Source organism: Martes martes (genome assembly GCF_963455335.1).
Source record: "Martes martes genome assembly, chromosome: 1".
Classification (NCBI taxonomy): domain Eukaryota; kingdom Metazoa; phylum Chordata; class Mammalia; order Carnivora; family Mustelidae; genus Martes; species Martes martes.
In genome coordinates, this window is record NC_137888.1 from 85,103,745 (window position 1) to 85,122,206 (window position 18,462).

The following is an 18,462-nucleotide window of genomic DNA, read 5'->3' on the forward strand; positions in this document are numbered from 1 at the left end:
ACTTTATTTATTTATTTTTTAAATTATTTATTTATTAGAGGGATAGAGAGACAGAGAGAGGAGCATGAGCTGGGTGGGGGAGGGGAACAGGGAGGAGCAGAGGGAGAAGGAGAAGCAGATTCCCCTTTAACAGGGAGCCCTATGACACTCCATCCCAGGACCCTGAGATCATGAACTGAGCCAAAGGCAGATGCCCAACCGACTGAGCCACCCAGGTGCCCCTAGATTGGTAAAACACAATTCAGTGAATACTTACTGTGGGTAAGGTACTTTGCTGCCTATTTAACATAGTGCCTGGCAACTTGTGGTTAGCCACCAGGGAAAAAGACATCAACTTGTGGTTAGCCACCAGGGAAAAAGACATCTTTGTTCTGCGTAACTCTCTTTTGAGTAACTCTTTTGGGGATAAGTAGATCCAAATATTCTAGCTAAGAAAGCAAGCGACTATTATTCTTTTTCATCATCATGGCAGAAATATACTCAAAGAATTTTTTTGTAGCAAAAGACTTGGATACATCTTGGGACATACTTTTGCAGTCATTTTCAAAACCAAAAATATTGCAAGTTCATCAGCCCTTTTTTCATCAAGAGGAGTTAATCTGTCCTCCCCCACCCCCTGCCCTGACTAGTTCTTTGATTTAATGAATTTTTTGTTTGTGGTTTATTTGTAACCTTGTTTGTTAAAATCATAGTAATAGTAAAAATAGTAAAAATTCACACATGTGAATAAAAAACCTCTACATCACTTTTATCAGTTTGTTATCCCAGAGGTAGTCCCTTAATACAATATAGTATAATATGTACTCTTTGGGGGAGAGGGACAGAGGGAAAGGAAGAGGGAGAATCTTGAGGAGACTCCATATCCAATGTGGAGCTCGACAAGGGGCTCAGTCTCACAACCCTGAGATCGTGACCTGAGCCAAAATCAAGAATCAGACGCTTAAGTATACTGAAGTTTGTAAATTTTCACGAGTACATGTTGGTTTTGCAGGTGGTATTTATAGCTACCTCTTTGCACTATACATTGCATATTTCTTTTATTTCAACAATTGTCTCAGTTGTTTTATTATTTGGGGTATATACCTAGGTGTAGACTTGCTGAATCATATGATAAATTTATGTTTATCATCTTTTTTTATATTTGTTTTAAAGAAACTGGCAGACTGTTTCCACAGTGGGTGTATCATTTTTTGTTCCCATCAGCAGTGTTTGAGGGGTCCAGTTTCTATGTGTCCTCACCAACATCATTGTCTCTTTTTGTTCATAGTCATTCTAGAGGGTGTGAAGTGGTATCTCATTTTGTGGTTTTAATTTGCATTTCCTAATGACTAATGTTGATCAACTTTTCATAAGGTTATTAGCCATTCCTGTATCTTTTTTGGTGACATAACTTTTCAGATCTTTTGCCCATTTTTTAATTGGATTGTCTTAATAAATTTTAAGAGTTTTTAAAAAAAAAATTTCTGGATACTAGTTCCTCATCATGTATACGATTTGCGGGTATTTTCTTGTAGCCCATAGCCTGTGTTTTCTTGGTCTTAATGTTGTCTTTTTTTTTTATTGTTATGTGAACACTTAACGTGAGATCTTCCCTCTTACCAGATTTTAAGTGTATATTATTGTTGACTCTAAGTACAATGTACAGCAACTCACTAGAGCCTGTTCATTTTGCTTAACTGAAATGTTATGCTCATTAATTGGTAATTCCCTGTTTCCCCCTCCTCTCAGCCCCTGGCAGCCATCATTCCACTCTTTGAGTCTGTGAATTTGAGTATTTTAGGTACCTCATATAAGTGGAGTCATGTAGTGTTGGTCTTTCTGTGACTGGCTTATTTCACTTAGTATAAGATCCTCAAGGGTCACTCATGTTGTTGCATAATGCAGAATTTCCTCCCTTTTTAAAGTTGAATAAAATCCCATTGTAGGTATATACCACATTTTATCTATTCCTCTTTTGTGGAAATAACTCAAATGTCCATCAACTTGGCTACCATGTGCAGTGCTGCAATATACATGAGAGTGCTAATATCTCTGAGCTTCTGATTTCAGTTCTTCTGGATAAATATTTAGAAGTGGGATTAATGGAACATAGGGTAGTTCTGTTTTTAATTTTTTTGAAGAACCTCCATGCTGTTTTTCATAGTGGCCGCATTATTTCACATTTCCACTGGTTTACAAGAACCAGTTTTCCTGTATCCTCATCAGTACATGTTTTGTGTTGTTGTTGCTTAAATAATGGCCATCCTAATGAGTATGAAGTGATACCTCATTGTCGTTTTTGATTTGCATTTGCCTGATAATTTTGACCTTGAGCATTTTTCATATACTTACTGGCCATTTGTATGTCTTATTTGGAGAAATGTCTATATAGTTCTTCTGCCCATTTTTAAAATTTAAAATTTTAACTAATCAGGTTATTAGTTTTTTTCTTGTTGAGTTGTAGGAGTTCCTAATATATTTTGGAGATTAACTCCTTATCAGATATATATGGTTCACAGATAATTTTTTCCCTTTTTGTAGGCTTCCTTTTCACTGTGTTGATGTTTCTTTTGCTGTGCAAAAACTTTTTAGTTTGATGTAGTCCCAGTTGTTTTCTTTTGTTGTTGCCTATGCTTTTGGTGTCATATTCATGAAATGGTTTCCAAGACCAGTGCCGTGAAGCTTTTCCCCCTGTTTTCTTCTAGAGCTTTCATAGTTTCAGGTCTTATATTTGACTCTTTAATCCATTTTGAGTTGATTCCTGTGAATGGTATAAAACAAAGGTCCAGTTTCATTCTTTTGCAGGTGGATATGCAGTTTTCCCAATACCATTTGTTGAAGAGACTATCCAGGAGTGTATTTTTAGCACTTGGAGATCAGTTGACCCTAGATGTGTGGATTGGTTTCTGGGTTCTCTGAACTGTTCCATTGTTTATTAGGACTGTCTTTTTGTCATTACCAAACTGTTTTGATTATGGTAGGTTTGTATTTTGAGGTCAGGAAGTGTGATGCCATTTGAATTGCAAAAGTTTAAAATTTTGAAGTCCAGTGTGTGAATTTTTTTCTTTCATCCATTGTGCTTTCATTGTCATTTCTAAGAAATCCTGTTTAATTAGTGTCACAAAGATTTTCTCCTGTGTTTCTTCACATGTTTTATAGTTGTAGCTCTTAGATTTGGGTCTAACCATTTTTGTGTTATTATTTTTTTTGCATGATGTGAGATAAGTGTCTAAATTCATCTTTTTCTATGTGGATATCCTGTTTTCCCAATGAAAAGTCTATACTTTCCTCAATGAATTCTTCCGATGCTCTGTCAAAGATCTATTGACTGTAAAGGTCAGAGTTTACTTCTGGATTCTCATTTGTTCCATAGATCCGTATATCTATCCTATGCTAGTACCATGCTGCCTTGACTAAAGTTACCAGGTTTTGAAATTGGGAAGTACAATTTCCTAACAACTTTGTTCATCTTGGGAATTGTTTTGGCTATTCTGAGTTATTTAGTTTCCTAGTTAGCTGAATTGTTTGGAAGAGTATTTCTATAAGCATTTCCCAGCAGGTAGGTAGGTATGTTTTTAATTATCCATTTGTTGCTGATTTTTAATGTTACTGCATTATGATCAGATAATACTGTCTAGTAATTCATACTGTTTAGAATTTATTGAAATTGAAGAAAAACTTTTTATATAATTATTTTATAAATGTTCTGTGGATTTTTAAAAATAATATATATTCTTGGGACCGTGTTCTATAATCTCAGTTAAATCAACCTTGAGAGTTATTCAAATTCTGTGTATCCTTCCTATTTTTAGTCAGTTTGGTCATTCTGTTTTTGTTTTCTTTTTTCTTTTATTTAAATTCAATGAATTAACATATATCATGTATCATTAGTTTCAGTGGTAGAGTTCACTGATTCATCAGTTGCATAAAACACCCAGTGCTCATTACATCAAGTGCACTCCTTAATGCCCATCACCCAGGTACCCCATCCCCTACCCCCCACCCCTCTAGCAGCCCTCAGTTTGTTTCCTGTAGGTAAAAGTCTCTTATGGTTTGTCTTCCTCTCTGATTTCAATGTATTTTATTTTTCCCTCCCTTCCCATATGAGCCTCTGTTTTGTTTCTTAAATTCCATATATGAGTGAAATCATATAATAATTGTCTTTCTCTGATTAACTTATTTTGCTTAGTGTAATACCCTCTTGGTCATTTTGTTTTTGATAGTCTCATAGTGGCCTCCCACAGTGATTGTGCATGTGTTAACATTTATTAATTTTTCCTTTTAATAGTTTTGTTTTCTGCATCTCAGTGCTATGTTATTAGATGCATTTCTTTTATCTTGGGAGATTGTTATATAAAATACACTTCTGTGTAGTTTTTCTCCCCTCCCCCACTTTCTTTAAGTAGGCTCCATGCCCAGTGTGAAGCCCAGTGTGGGGCTTGAACCCACAGCTCCAAGATGGAGACCTGAGCTGAGATGAAGAGTCGGATGTTTAACTAACTGAACCACCCAGGCGCCCTGTTTCTCTCCTCCTTTGACCTTGAGTTTTATTTTGTCTGAAATTAAAATTGTGAATCTTGTTTTCTTTTGTTACTATGTCTGATTTGTCTGTTTTTGTTAAGTCTTAATTGATATATTTTTTGTGTTTTCTAATAATTTGTTTACTACACTTTTAATTTGTGATATAGTCATATTAGTAGAGGAAAACCTTATTTTGAAGAATTATTTTCATGTGGCTTTTCTTTTTCTTTTTAAAGATGGTCTGGATTTCTACTATTCTTCAAAACAGCATGCTCAGAAAATGGTAGAATTTCTTCAGTGTACAGTCCCCTGTAGGTATGTTCTGGACCTAAATGTGATAAGTCCAAGGGGCTGGGAATGAATGTAGATCATATCTGTTCTTTAGGCTTAGGCATCTCTTATGTTAAAACAATTTTGAATTATAGTGGGAGTAATTACATAATTAGTAAACTTCTGTTGGATTAGCCACTTTAAGGGAATTATAACCAAAGAGTATATAAGAATCTCTTTGGTGAGCTAGACATCACCCTGTGATAAATACTATAGTGCTAAACCTTTGATTGAATGTATTTGAATAAGATAAAAGATGGGGGTAGAGGGCTTTGGGGAGAGGCTTCATGGAAGAGAGGAGATCTCTTAAAATGGGAAATTTTTGACGGTAGACTTTATAGTGAAAGGTGAGATTAGTGTGAACAAAGACTTGTGGTGGACATTATTGTGGCTTTTAGTGGATGCTATATATAGACTACATTGGTCTGAGCCAAGTGCATATTTTAGAGGTGTTGAGTAAATAAAATTGAAAAGAGGTAAGGTGCAGTTGGATTGGTGAAGGTTTTGAAATGTAAGTGGTTGAAATGAGGCTTTTCCAAAGCAGGCATCAGAAAGCTGTTTCTGACCTTGGGGAGTGATCATTTGATGTGATAAAAATTGATACTCCCTAGACTACAACGAGGAACCTTTGTCTTTTTATTACTATAAACTTTTTTTCTTGGCAGAAACAAAGCCTCACAGAGATTGATCTCTCAGGATATCCATAGTAACACATACAATTACAAAAGCACTTTTTCTGTGGAAATTGTTCCAATATGCAAGGTACTTTTTTTCATTTAATTAATCCATGTCGATAAAAGAGTACAAGTAATTAATTGGCTTATATGTAATTATCAGCTTCTGATTTCCTTCTGGGATTGGTTAAAAATTTAGAATAACTTTCCTCTTAAAGAATTCCTTTCTGACATACTCAGCCATATTAAGAAAATGTTAAAAAATAATCATGCTTAAAATTATAAATTGGCATACCTTTTACTGTGATAGACTAACTCAAGGCCTGGTTGCAGTTTTTTAATGTTCATATTCTTTAAAATTTGTGATTCTGGTGGACATATGAAAAGTGTGAATACAGGAAATGACATTAAAATAAATTTCAGTGAACCACTTTGTAGAATGTGTGTAAAATGGATTTTAGCATGATGAAATTAAGCAGAAGTGTGGAAATGAAATTGTAGAATCATTTTCGTGATTTAAAATGATCTAACAAATTGTAGATTATCATTTCATTTCATTGTATTAAGGTAAAATCCTGCTTCAAAAATATAAATGAATTAAAATGCAATAGTTACTGAGGATCTACTGTATAGAAGGCAGTGTATTAAGGATTATTATTTAGAGGTCTCTACCATACAGGAACTTACATGTCAATATCTACTAATAATGACAAGTGCGATAATTTATTGTGAGCATTCCATATAAATTTATATCTAAGTACTTGAATATATTTCACTTTTTCATCTTGTTATACCTGGGGTAAAGCATTTCATCATTTTGAACATGATGAAATTGAAGTGTGGGGCATTTAGATGACTTGCCCAAAGTTACATAACTATAAAATGAAGCCAGAATGTGTGCCTAGGTCTGTGACTCTAAAGCTTTAAAAATACTATACAAATTCATGGTGCGGTGTATAGTAACAGGGATGAAATGATAGCTTAAAACGGTCAGCAGGGACACCTGGCTGGCACAATTAGGAGAACATGTGACTCTTGATCTTAGGGTCATGAGTTCAAACCCCACGTTGGACATGGAACCTACTTTAAAAAAAAAAAAAAAAAAAGCAATGTCAACAAAATTTTTCTGGAAAGGGCCAGATAGTCAATGTTTTTGCTTTCAGGCCATATAGTCTATTTTATAACTAGTGGGCAGCTCTGCTGTTGTTTTACATAAGTGGCCATAGATAATAGTTAAATGAATAGTGAAGAAACTTTATTTACAAAATGGTGGTGGGCCAAATTTAACTTGAGGGTCATATTTTGCTGACCCCTGGTTTAAAACAGTAAACATTTTCCTGGTACAAAGCCCGGGAAATGTGAATCTAGGTGTGATGCCAACTTTAGGCCATAAGTTAAGTGCTTTGAGTGATTCAGGCAAGTAACTGAATAAATGCACAATGTAAGAGTATTTTCATTAATCCATTGAGACTTACTAAATGAAAAACAAAGTGCTGGCCTAGGTGCTCTTAGAGATGCACAGGATGCCCCTGCAGTGGAGGAGCCTGTGATTGTGAATACAGACAGCTTAAAATACAACTCGGATTTTTTTCGTATTTTAATACAGTTTAAAAACAGGTAACTGCATTACTGCTAATATCTCCTAATGTACACGTGGACACATGTGCTTTTTTGGCCATTAAATTGTTGATTACGTATTGATGCATATAGCCATAAAAGAGACACGTGTGGCTTCTCTGAAATTTATTTTTTGTGGAAATTACAAGAAGTCACAGATAGATTTAGAAAATCACTCTCTTTCTGATGTTTATATTTTGTTTAGAATGTACACTATATTACTATAGAGCAGTAAGCATTCACACCAGTAAATTTGAAATGAATACTTTGAATAAGATCTGGAAAAATACTTTCAAAGCATTTTTATTAAGACAGATATTCCCGTCCTTAGAAGGAATAGCTTATTTTCTGTTTCTCTAAGATCTGATTCTTTTCCTTAGGCCCTTTGTTAATAAATAGAATGTACAGTAATGTTTTGGTTTGGGCACATACACCTGGGTCAGGTTTATATTGAAGAGTGTTTATTGGAGACAGTTATTTAGGACTTGCTTCACTCTAATTGTTAGTTCTTATGCCTAGGATAATGTTGTTTGTCTGTCTCCAAAACTGGCACAAAGCCTGGGAAATATGAACCAGATTTGTGTGTGTATTCGAGTAACCAGTGCCATCCATCTCATAGATCCAAATACCCTACAAGGTAAGTTTTAGGAAATATTTGCCTTGACAGTTTTGTCCAGCAAGCTGTAATTTATATTGCTAATTTTATCAAATATTCTTGGTAATATTGTTATGAAAAACTAGTTAAGATTTTTACTGCTGTTTAATTCTTACAAAACACTGGCATTTTTAAGGCTTTTGATGAGTAACCCTTGTATTTTTTATTTGAAGAAACAAGTCTGTGAACTTTAAAAAAATGTACTAGTTTTAGTCCACTTATTTTTACTGAAATTGACTTATTTACCTCATTTAATTTTTGTGAATAATTATTTAATTTCATTGACAGGTTTAGTAAAGTTCGGAACATTTCACTTATAATGCAGTAAAAAATTTAGTTTAAATATGAGTTTTAACTAGTTTTATCATTATTACACATAATTTTTAACATTCCCTTTATAAAACTTATTTTTTTAAAGATTTTATTTATTTATTTGACAGAGAGAGATCACAGTAGACAGAGAGGCAGGCGGGGGGGGGGGGGAGCAGGCTCCCCGCTGAGCAGAGAGCCCGATGCGGGACTCGATCCCAGGACCCTGAGATCGTGACCTGAGCCGAAGGCAGCGGCTTAACCCACTGAGCCACCCAGGCGCCGTATAAAACTTTTTTGAAGAAGATTTCATATTGATGCATCTCCTGCTTCTTGATCTTTTTCATGTACTTCCTGTAATTTTTCTGTTGTAAAAAATCAAACTTTTTTTTAAGGAAGTCATTTATTATCCTTGTCAATCAGAATTCATAAGCTAGAGGTCTTTTTGCAGTTTTGGGATGAGTATCTGTCAGGTAGAACTTTATTTCCTGTTAAGTAGCTGAGATGACTGATAATGTTTCGTAAGTGCCAGCACATGAAACAACTATATAACTGAGTGGCTCTGATCTCGTTTACTTTTTGTTATTTTTTTTAAGTACGCTTTTTTCCGAATCCAAACGTAGGACTTGAACTCACTACCCTGAGATCAAGACCTAAGCTGAGATCAAGAGTTGGGCACTTAACTGACTTAGCCACCCAAGCACCCTGATCTTATTTTGAAGACCCTTAGCTCTGTGAGGTTCTGATGATAGTAACTACTTATATTATTGACACCTGAAATTTTTCTTGTGTTATGAGAAATTTGGGGCTTATTTATAGGAATAAATGATGATTCTAGAGAGTTGCCACTGTGGTCTCTTGCCCTCATGCTTCCCAGTTCATATATATCAACTTTTTTCTGATTAATACATTTGATGGCTTTTGAAATACTTCATTTCTTCATGTTCTGTGTTTCTACTTAGTTGCGGATATTGATGGAAGCACTTTCTGGAGTCACCCTTTCAATAGTTTATGCCATCCCAAACAGCTAGAGGAGTTTATTGTGATGGAATGCAGCATAGTCCGAGATCTAAAACGCAGTGCAGGTGCTGGAATGGTATCAAAAAAGGTAAGTTCCATCCCGCTCATCTTTGTTCCCCCCCTAATTAACTGTTTTGGTCCCTCTTTTGTATTTTTAGGTTTTTTAGTTTGTGAATAATTCCAAAATGTGGTTCCACGTAAACCTAGTACTCCATTAGGTTACAAATGCATTCCATGTTTGTATGTTACTTAATATGTGGTCATTTATTAGACTTAATACTATTTGGTAAATTCATTTTTCTCTTTAATGTTAGAAATGTTTTAAAAAATGTTTATTGTAAAAAAGCATTTCTTAGCTTTACTTTTGTATAGGAGGACCAAATGACAAGCAAACCTTTTTTGACTTTAAAAATTTTCAGACATTTTGAATTTAAGTATATGTTATATTAGCACTAATTACTGAATACTTCAGTATGCATTTCTAAAACATCGGAACATTTTTCTACAGAATCCAAGTATTCGTTTAGATTTCCTCATTTGTCCCCAAATGGCTTTTATGGTTTATTCAAACTAGTATCTGGTTGGGGACCATATATATATATATTCAAACTAGTATCTGGATGGGGACCATACACACACACACACACATACATACACACACACATTTTTAAAAAGATTTTATTTATTTGACGAGAGAGACACACAGAGAGGGAACACAAGCAGGGGGAGTTGGAGAGGGATGAGCAGGCTTCCTGCTGAATAGGGAGCCCCAGTGCAATGTGGGGCTGGATCCCAGGACCCTAGGATCATGACCTTGGCCAAAGGCAGACACTTAAGGACTAAGCCATGGAGGTGCCCATATTGAATGTGAATGTTATACCTCTTAAATCTTTGATGTAATAATGGCGCCCTTTACTCCTTTTTTTAAAATTTCCCTTTATGTTATCAACTTTCTAAGGCAGTTAGGGCATTAATCCATTAATCTTACGGATCTCTTATTGTTTTCTCATGATGCTTTTTTAAAATCTTTCTTAATTTCTTGTATTTCTTTAAATGAAAAGTGGATCTAAAAGACTTGCTTACACTTAGGTTATGTTTGGCCAGAACATTTCAGAAGTGTCACTCTGCTTTTTATATGCCAAGTGATAGTAATGTTTGGCTGTTCCACTGATAGATCTCTTCATTGTAATGTTACGATTTTTTCCCCCTTTGTTATTAGCTAGCTTGTCTTCCTTTTTTCCTTTGGGACATCCAGATTGTCTCAATTTTAGCCAGTGGGAACTCCTGTGTCTTTAAAAAAAAAATTTTTTTTTTAACAACTTGTACTTTTTTAGAGCAGTTTTCAGTTAATAGCAAAATTAAGAGGAAGTAAGAGATTTCCTATATACCATCTGCCTCCACACATGTCACAGCCACCCCCTTTATCAATACCCGCCCATCAGAGTGGTACATTTGTTAAAATTGATGAATCTACATGCATACCTGATAATCGCCCAAAGTCCACAGTTTATATTATGTTTTACTCTTAGTATTGTATGTTCTGTGGGTTTGGACAAATGTATAAGGATGTGTCCTTCATTATAGTATCATACAGGGTATTTTCACTGCTCTAAAAAGTCCTCTGTGCTCTGGCTGTTCATTCTTTCTCCTAACCCCTGTCAATCACTGATCTTTTTACCGTTTCTATAGTTTTGCAAAATGTTGCATAGTTAGAATCATATATCTACAAGTACCAAATAACATTTCATTGTGTGGATTTACTACAGTTTGCTCATTCACCTAGTGAAGGACATCTTGGTTGCTTCTAAATCTTGGCAGTTATGAATAAACTTGCTATAAACCACCTTGTGTTTTCAGGTTTTGTAGAGAGATAAGCTCTCAGCTCTTGGATAAGTATGTATCAAGGAGCATGTTTGTGGTATCATTTGGTGAGATATGTTTAGTTTTGGAGAAACTGGTAATTCACTTTTTTTTCCCCCAGTTCTTTTCTAAACCTGGGAACTATCGTATATTTCAGTTTCTCCCTTTATCTCTTCTTTCATCTCTTCGAGATTCCCTAATACTCTAGTCTATAACTCATAGTATTTTGCTCTTGATCCCATTTTACTTACATCTCTTTTTGTTAGTAAGAAGTATTGGCAAGTGCTATATTTAATTCAGCCTAAAGTTACAGTTGCTTGTAAAATCCTGTGTTGGAAAGGTACTTTAATGGTTTTCTAATTTAAAATTTCAAACTTGGGGAGCACCTGGGTGGCTCAGTTGGTTAAATGTCTAACTCTTGATCTTAGCTCAGGTTTTGATCTCAGGGTCATGAGTTCAAGCCCTGTGTTCAAGCCCTCCATGCTGTGCGTGGATCCTACTTTAAAAAAAAAAACTCAAACTTGGGATGTTGTTTCTGCAACAGATATTAAGCACAAAAAGGAATATACTTCAAATAGCAGATATCCAAAAAATTGATTTCTCAGTAGTGGTAGTAGTGCCACTGGGTTGCTAAATTGCTTTGTCTGAACCTTGGTTTTTTTGAACGTTATGTGTAAAACAAGGGGTTGTTACGATGTTTTCTGGAGTTAAGATTTTCCACTTATTCTTTTTGCTCAGTCATGTTGCCTGTTACCCTGTGAAAACATTAGTTTTGAAAATTCTATATATGTCGGTATTCAGGTAATATTGTTGTTTTCTAAAGTCTTAAATCTTAATAAAGATATTTATTTTATGTGTTCCTTATTGAGTCTTTTTTTGTACTAAATACAGTAATTTAATTTTGACAGTATTTCAGAGATCTGAAAAAATAAAACAATTGCTCTCTTTAAAATGAAAATTCGAAAACCAAAATCAACATTGTATATAGTTTCTGTGAGATGCATTTTGAGTTATGCTTGGGTTATTGAAGAGTACATTTTCTTTCCTGTCAAGCATACCCTCGGGGAAGTCTGGGTACAGAAAACTTCTGAAATGAATACAGATAAACAGTATTTTTGTCGCACTCATTTGGGACATCTTCTAAATCCTGGAGACCTGGTATTGGGGTTTGTATTATTTTACAGTATTTTAAACTGGCAGTTAACATTGCAAATTTTCTTTGGGAGCCAGCAAGCGATCTAAAATACTACTAAAAATGTGTATTCCAGTAAGAATTTAAGAGTTCTTAGGAGCTTTATGGTTCACTTTATTGATAGCTAAATTAAACTAGATTGGACAAAAACCCATAGTCACTCTATTTTGGCCATCATTGTAAAGAATTATTTAATCCAAGATTTTGAGTAATTGAACCCTGAAGTTGTATGGTTAGATTATATTTATAGCTTTTTTGGGGAGTGGATAGTTTTTTATTATGCATATGCTATTGCTCAAATATCTCACTTTTAAAATATGGAAGCCATAGTGTAAACTCCTTTATAGGCACAGGACAGTCTGTTTTAATACAGAGCTTATCAGCATGCTTTAAGCATTACTTTTGCTCTTGGGGATTTTTTTTTTTTTTTAACTAGAGAAGGAAGGTTTTTTTTTTTTTTTTTTTTTTAATTAAATGGAACCATCTAACTGAATTCTAATGTTATACTGATATGCCTGTTTTGATTCTTCTACAAATACATGATAAGATGGACAGTGATGGATAATTTGTGAAACTTGGAGGTAAAAGTATGTTGTTATCTTTACCAGGACATGTGGAGGCATGTTCATTGTATAGTAAACTGCAAAACTTTTAATGTGGGAAAGGATATTAGATGTGCTTTCAGGTGAACATACATTAAATAAAAAGTAATGTGGAAAGAATAAATGTTTTTGTCACTAAGTGTTTAATTATTTTTATTTCAGGTTTGATTTGGCCAACTGTAACTTAAATGATGAGCATGTCAACAAAATGAACTCAGATAGAGTCCCAGATGTGGTAAGGCTTTAGATTTTTTTCCTTTTTTTCCTGTGTTAAACAGGATTGATATAATAACTCTTATGGGTAAGATGTGCGAGTTCACATTTATGAAAATAACAAATCAATTTAGAGATTCTTTTGAAATTGCAGTTAAGGTTTAAAGGCAGAAGCCTTCATATAGCATCATGTGTCTTTGTGGGGAAGATCCAAGATTTATTGAGTTTTTTGTCGTTCTTAAAATTGAATTTCCATTCTCTGTCAAAATGCTTGATACCATCTGTAGAGCAAAAATAAATTTGCAGCTAAAAATGATGATCATTAGGACTTAATTTAGGTTCATTCTTCTAGGCTCAGCTTATTTCAGATATTGTTCAGTTAAAGCATTTAGAATTAAAACCATTATTCAGATTTTTCAGGTTTGACTATAATTGCAGTTGAAAATAATCTTTACAGTGTTGAGTTTTGGAGAAAGAATGTTTCTTCTGAAAAAAGCCTGTTAAGTTCTAACATGAGTTTATTAGAATCATAAGCAAGAGTGAACTTCATGAAAGTCCGTAATTCTTGCTTGCTTAATCTTCACTGATTTCTTTAGATGTGGGCAAAAATGAAGTCCTGGTATAAGAAGGACTCCCTTTCTCACCACCCAGTTGTGCTTTTATTAATTAATTAGTAAGTTAGGAAATAGAAGCATAGTTTAGATAAAGTCTTAACAGTCATAAGAGGAGATCAAGATGGTCATACAAGATTTTGTATTGTATAAAATTATTTATTACACAATTTTTTAAACTGCCCTAGGACATATATTTGTAAAAGACGTATGTAGTTCTATAACTGCTTATTGGTAGTAATAAAAGGGGGGAATGTCTGCCTGTGGTAATATTTCAGGATGATTATGTGAATGGTAGCTGAGAACTGAACTTTGGTATAAAGAAGGACACCAGAGGGGTGCATTGGTGGCTTAGTCTTTTAAGCGGCTGCCTTTGGCTCAGGCCATGATCTTGCAGTCCTGGGATTGAGCCTCCGGAGCCCCAGGTTGTTGTTGTTCTTCTTCTTCTTCTTCCTCCTTTTCTTTCTTTAAAGATTTTTATTAAGTAATCTCTGCACCCAATGTGGGGCTTGAACTCACAACCCCGAGATGAAGAGTCGCATGTTCTAACGACTCAGCCAGCCAGGTGCCCCTATTTATATGGGTTCTTATTTCCAAAGAGGAGTTAATACAGGTGCAGCAAGTGGAGTTAACTATCATAGACTCTGCCTCATTCGGGCTCTGCAGTCAGTGGGGAGTCTGCTTCTCCCTTGCCTTTTGCCCCTCCCCCCACTTGAGCTTGCTCGCACACATTCTCTCTCTTGCTCTCTCAAATAAATAAATAAAATCTTTAAAAAAAAGGCACTAGAAATGTGAAGTTTTGGGTGTAAAAAAACAGCAATTTAATTGTCAATCACTGGAAATTTTCAGTTATTAAATTTTAACAGTTATGAAACTAATGGCAGAATGCATTTTCATAAAATACTAAGTACATGGAAAAAATATTGAAACTTCTTTTGACACTGCCCCTTGATCCCTACTGTCATCAGTCTGGTGACTTTTCTGGCTTTCTCAGAATCTTTCAGTTTTTAACTTTATTGGATTTTGAGGCCCCTTTACTTTGTTCCCATTTTTTGTAACTTTGCAAATATTTCTGTTACTTTTAGGTATTAATCAAGAAGAATTATGACCGTACCAAACGTCAGCGTCGCAGAAACTGGAAACTGAAAGAACTTGCAAGAGATAGAGAAAACATGGATACAGATGATGAAAGGTCCTACTTTTCTTTAAATCTTCTATATTGTCTCAAAGGAAATCCTTACAATAAGTCTGTAGAGTTTTTATATGTAATCATCTCATGATTGTTGCATTCAATATTAGTTTTGTATTCTTACTGTGTTACTTGAAACAGTGTAAGAGGATATGATGATACTTAACATTTAATTATTATTTCCTGGGTTTTGGCCTGAGAATTGCAGTGTTACTGTGAACAATGCATTTGAAAAGCTAAAATAAGTACCTGTGGGTATCGCAAATAGCAGGTGAGTACCTGTGACTTGGGATAAAAAGAAAATAGCCCATTAATATCAAATATGCTGTTTTTCAAACAACTTAAGGAGAAATGAAGATGTTGTGTTCTAGAAAAGTATATTGGGCGATTCAAAAGTGGCCTTAATGCTGGTGAAGACACTGATATCTAAAAAAACGAAGAGTTGATATAAAATTGTATCATGAAATGTGAGTGGAAAATAGTATTTCCAAAATAAAGTAATTTAAAATAAGTATTTATAAATATATAATATTAAATTAATTGGATATTGTAAGTACATATTTTATTTCATCTGTAGTCTTAAAAGTGTATGTGTTTTTTTAACTTGGTCGTAAGACTTTGAGGTGGGATGGTAAAGTAGGAGGACGTTATCTTATTGTTTCATATTCAGTATCACCTTATATCCAAGTGTGTATTTTTTTAATCATATAATTTTGAAAGAAAATATTTTTTAACTTAATCAGAGTATTTAATTAACATCCATATTTGACTTTCAGATATTATTTTTAAAGATTTTAATACTTGGAACACATTTATCTTATAGTGCTGAAAATGAAGAAAACATCATACTTCATTGGTAAAGATGAAATATTTAAATATTTTTTTTTTTGGTCTTGGGTATAGGTCTGTGAATCGTCAGGCTTACACACTTCACAGCACTCACCATAGCACATGAAATATTTAAATATTTCTTTATCCTTCTGTAGGCAATACCAAGATTTCCTTGAAGATCTTGAAGAAGATGAGGCAATTAGAAAAAATGTAAACATTTATAGAGGTTAGTGTTTTAGGGGTGTTTGATTTAAGTTGTATCTTTTGCTTTTGTATAGATATATTACCCCAGTGTAAGTATTTTGGTATCTTAAACTTTCATTCCATAAATGACTTCTTTTGTCTTTAAAACTTACTAAATATTTATAAAAAATAAAAATACTTGCCGAACAGTAAGAATTACTAAAATATCGTTTTACCACATTTGATATCATTTGTATCTTACCGTGATCCCTCAAGTTCCTGATTCCTATACTAATGGATATTTATTCATATATTTATGTAGTTCATTTAGTGACTATAAATACCTGCTCTAGATATGATACAAGAACTGCAGATATAATGTAGTTAAATAATAGTAATGATGATGGGGCAGGCATTTTGCATATTTCCATATTTGTATTGATTTGAAATTCTTGTGTTTTTTTTTTTTTTTTTTAGATTCAACCATTCCTGTGGAAAGTGACACAGATGATGAAGGAGCCCCTCGAATTAGTCTGGCTGAGATGCTTGAAGACCTCCACATTTCCCAAGATGCTACTGGTGAAGAAGGTGAATCGATGATGACACAATGAGATTGTGCTGTAGATGATTTCCATATCTCTACGCTCAGGATGTTGGACGAAATAACTCTTATTGTCTATTCAGTCTATGCTTCCATATTAAGAAAGGAGAAATTTAGTTTTAAAACTTGAATAAACAGGACTATTTTGATTGCTCATTCAAAACACTGAAAGAGATAGCTTTGAAGTTTTTGGATAAAAGATTATGGAGAGTGTAATTATTAATGATATTCAGTGATATTCAGGCCATTTTATGTGTGGAATTTTTTGAGTTTGCCTTTTTTAGGAGACCCTAATATTTTCACATACTGTAGTGCTGGATTTGAAATCTCAAAAGTTGTGATGTCTTGGAGGTTACCTTAATCTTCAAGTATAAAACAAGTTTTTACATTCATTTTGCTTTGATTGCTTTAGTAAAAGAGCATATGAAGAATCATTAATATGAACTTGTTATGCACTTTGATCCACTTTAGGTCATTTTTATGTTGTTGGGGTAGGTAAGTTGGGGGTTCAGTTTATTACCGGACATTGGGGGGAAGTTAATCTATTTTATTCATAATATTAACATCTTCAAAAGCTTTTAATTTGGGGTTATCTTAATTTTTATTGCAGAAGAAAATATATTTAAAGTATTTGTGGATTTATAATAAATATAGACTATTTAAAGGTTAAAAAACAATTTGTTCTTTTGTGATTTTTGCTCATGCCAGCGGCTTAGAGCAGTAGCTTGCTTGTGTCGTAAAGAATGTCTTCCTATCACTTAAAGCATTTTTGCTTTTGAAATTTTGGTTTACAAATTGAGAAGGAATTTTCTTTATATAAGTTTCTGTCATTGAATATATCACCAGCAAAATGAACATTAGGACCCAGCATATAGATGATGAAATGATAAAAATGATCTTTATGCTTTATAAAACCATGAATCAGGCTTGAAAAAGGAATGCCTTCCACATCCTTGAATGAAAAACATTTACTTGAGTTTTAAAGTGTCTTGAGGATGAAGTTTTAAGATCCTATTTCTATATGCAAGATCAGACTTAATAAGTGTGCCAGAACTAAAAGCTAATTCATAAACTCTAGGTATACCACTACATAAGGAAATTGAGTAAGTGCTGAATGGAGCATTTTCCTTTAAGATTAGACTTCCCAGTTCTGAAGTTATGGATAAAGGCCTGAACTTTATATAGTGGCTCCTGTTCTGTCTGCCTATTTAGTTAAAATTTTCACTTGTGGTTTGTGTTTACCTCTTCTATGTCAAGACTTTAAAAAGCATGAAAATAAAAACATTCTCCCCTTTTTTGTGTGTCTTTGAAGTGATTGTATTGTGAAAGACAGTATCTTATGCAGTATTCCTAGGTGGAATTATTTAAGTACTTGTCATATGATTTTCTCACTGAGCAGTATAATTTCCCACTACATTTATCTAGTCTTACTCTTTTTTTTTTTTTTTAAGATTTTATTTATTTATTTGACAGACAGAAATCACGAGTATGCAGAGAGGCAGGCAGAGAGAGAGGGGGAGGCAGGCTCCCTGCCGAGCAGAGAGCCCAATGCGGGGCTCGATCCCAGGAATGACCTGAGCCGAAGGCAGAGGCTTTAACCCACTGAGCCACCCAAGTGTCCCTATCTAGTCTTATTCTTTGATGTTGTCTTTATGAGTAATGAAACCTATTGGTTGAAAGAAGGCTGTGTCAAGGTGAAGGAATGTAAGTAGTAGAAAAACTAATAAGCCAAGAGTTCTCAGAGTTACACAGCCTTGATAAACCTACCATTTTTTTTTTTTTTTTTTTAGCCAGCGAGCGAGCACAGGCAGACAGAGTGGTAGGCAGAGGCAGAGGGAGAAGCAGGCTCCCCGCCGAGCAAGGAGTCTGATGTGGGACTCGATCCCAGGATGCTGAGATCATGACCTGAGCCGAAGGCAGCTGCTTAACCAACTGAGCCACCCAGGCGTCCCTAAACCTACCATTTTAGAGTATAGTTTCCAGGCTACAAGTGCCCAAATAACCCTTGTTGATGTCCCAGAGTTGATACAGTTTGGGAAGGCTGGTATTTAAATTCTCAAGACACTGATTTCTAA

At 34.4% G+C, this 18,462-nt stretch overlaps 1 protein-coding gene across 1 annotated transcript in view; it reads left to right on the forward strand.

The window, feature by feature from the left end:
* NMD3 (NMD3 ribosome export adaptor) overlaps positions 1-17,684 on the forward strand; it is a 28,327-nt gene extending 10,643 nt beyond the window's left edge. The window contains exons 8-16 of the mRNA XM_080830163.1: positions 4,737-4,815; positions 5,496-5,592; positions 7,641-7,758; positions 9,048-9,193; positions 12,019-12,131; positions 12,922-12,994; positions 14,669-14,775; positions 15,759-15,829; positions 16,264-17,684. Of these exons, the coding sequence (XP_080686289.1) occupies positions 4,737-4,815; positions 5,496-5,592; positions 7,641-7,758; positions 9,048-9,193; positions 12,019-12,131; positions 12,922-12,994; positions 14,669-14,775; positions 15,759-15,829; positions 16,264-16,397 (938 nt within the window). The 3' untranslated portion in view covers positions 16,398-17,684. The remainder of the gene's footprint in view (positions 1-4,736; positions 4,816-5,495; positions 5,593-7,640; positions 7,759-9,047; positions 9,194-12,018; positions 12,132-12,921; positions 12,995-14,668; positions 14,776-15,758; positions 15,830-16,263) is intronic.
* Positions 17,685-18,462: the final 778 nt, after the last annotated feature.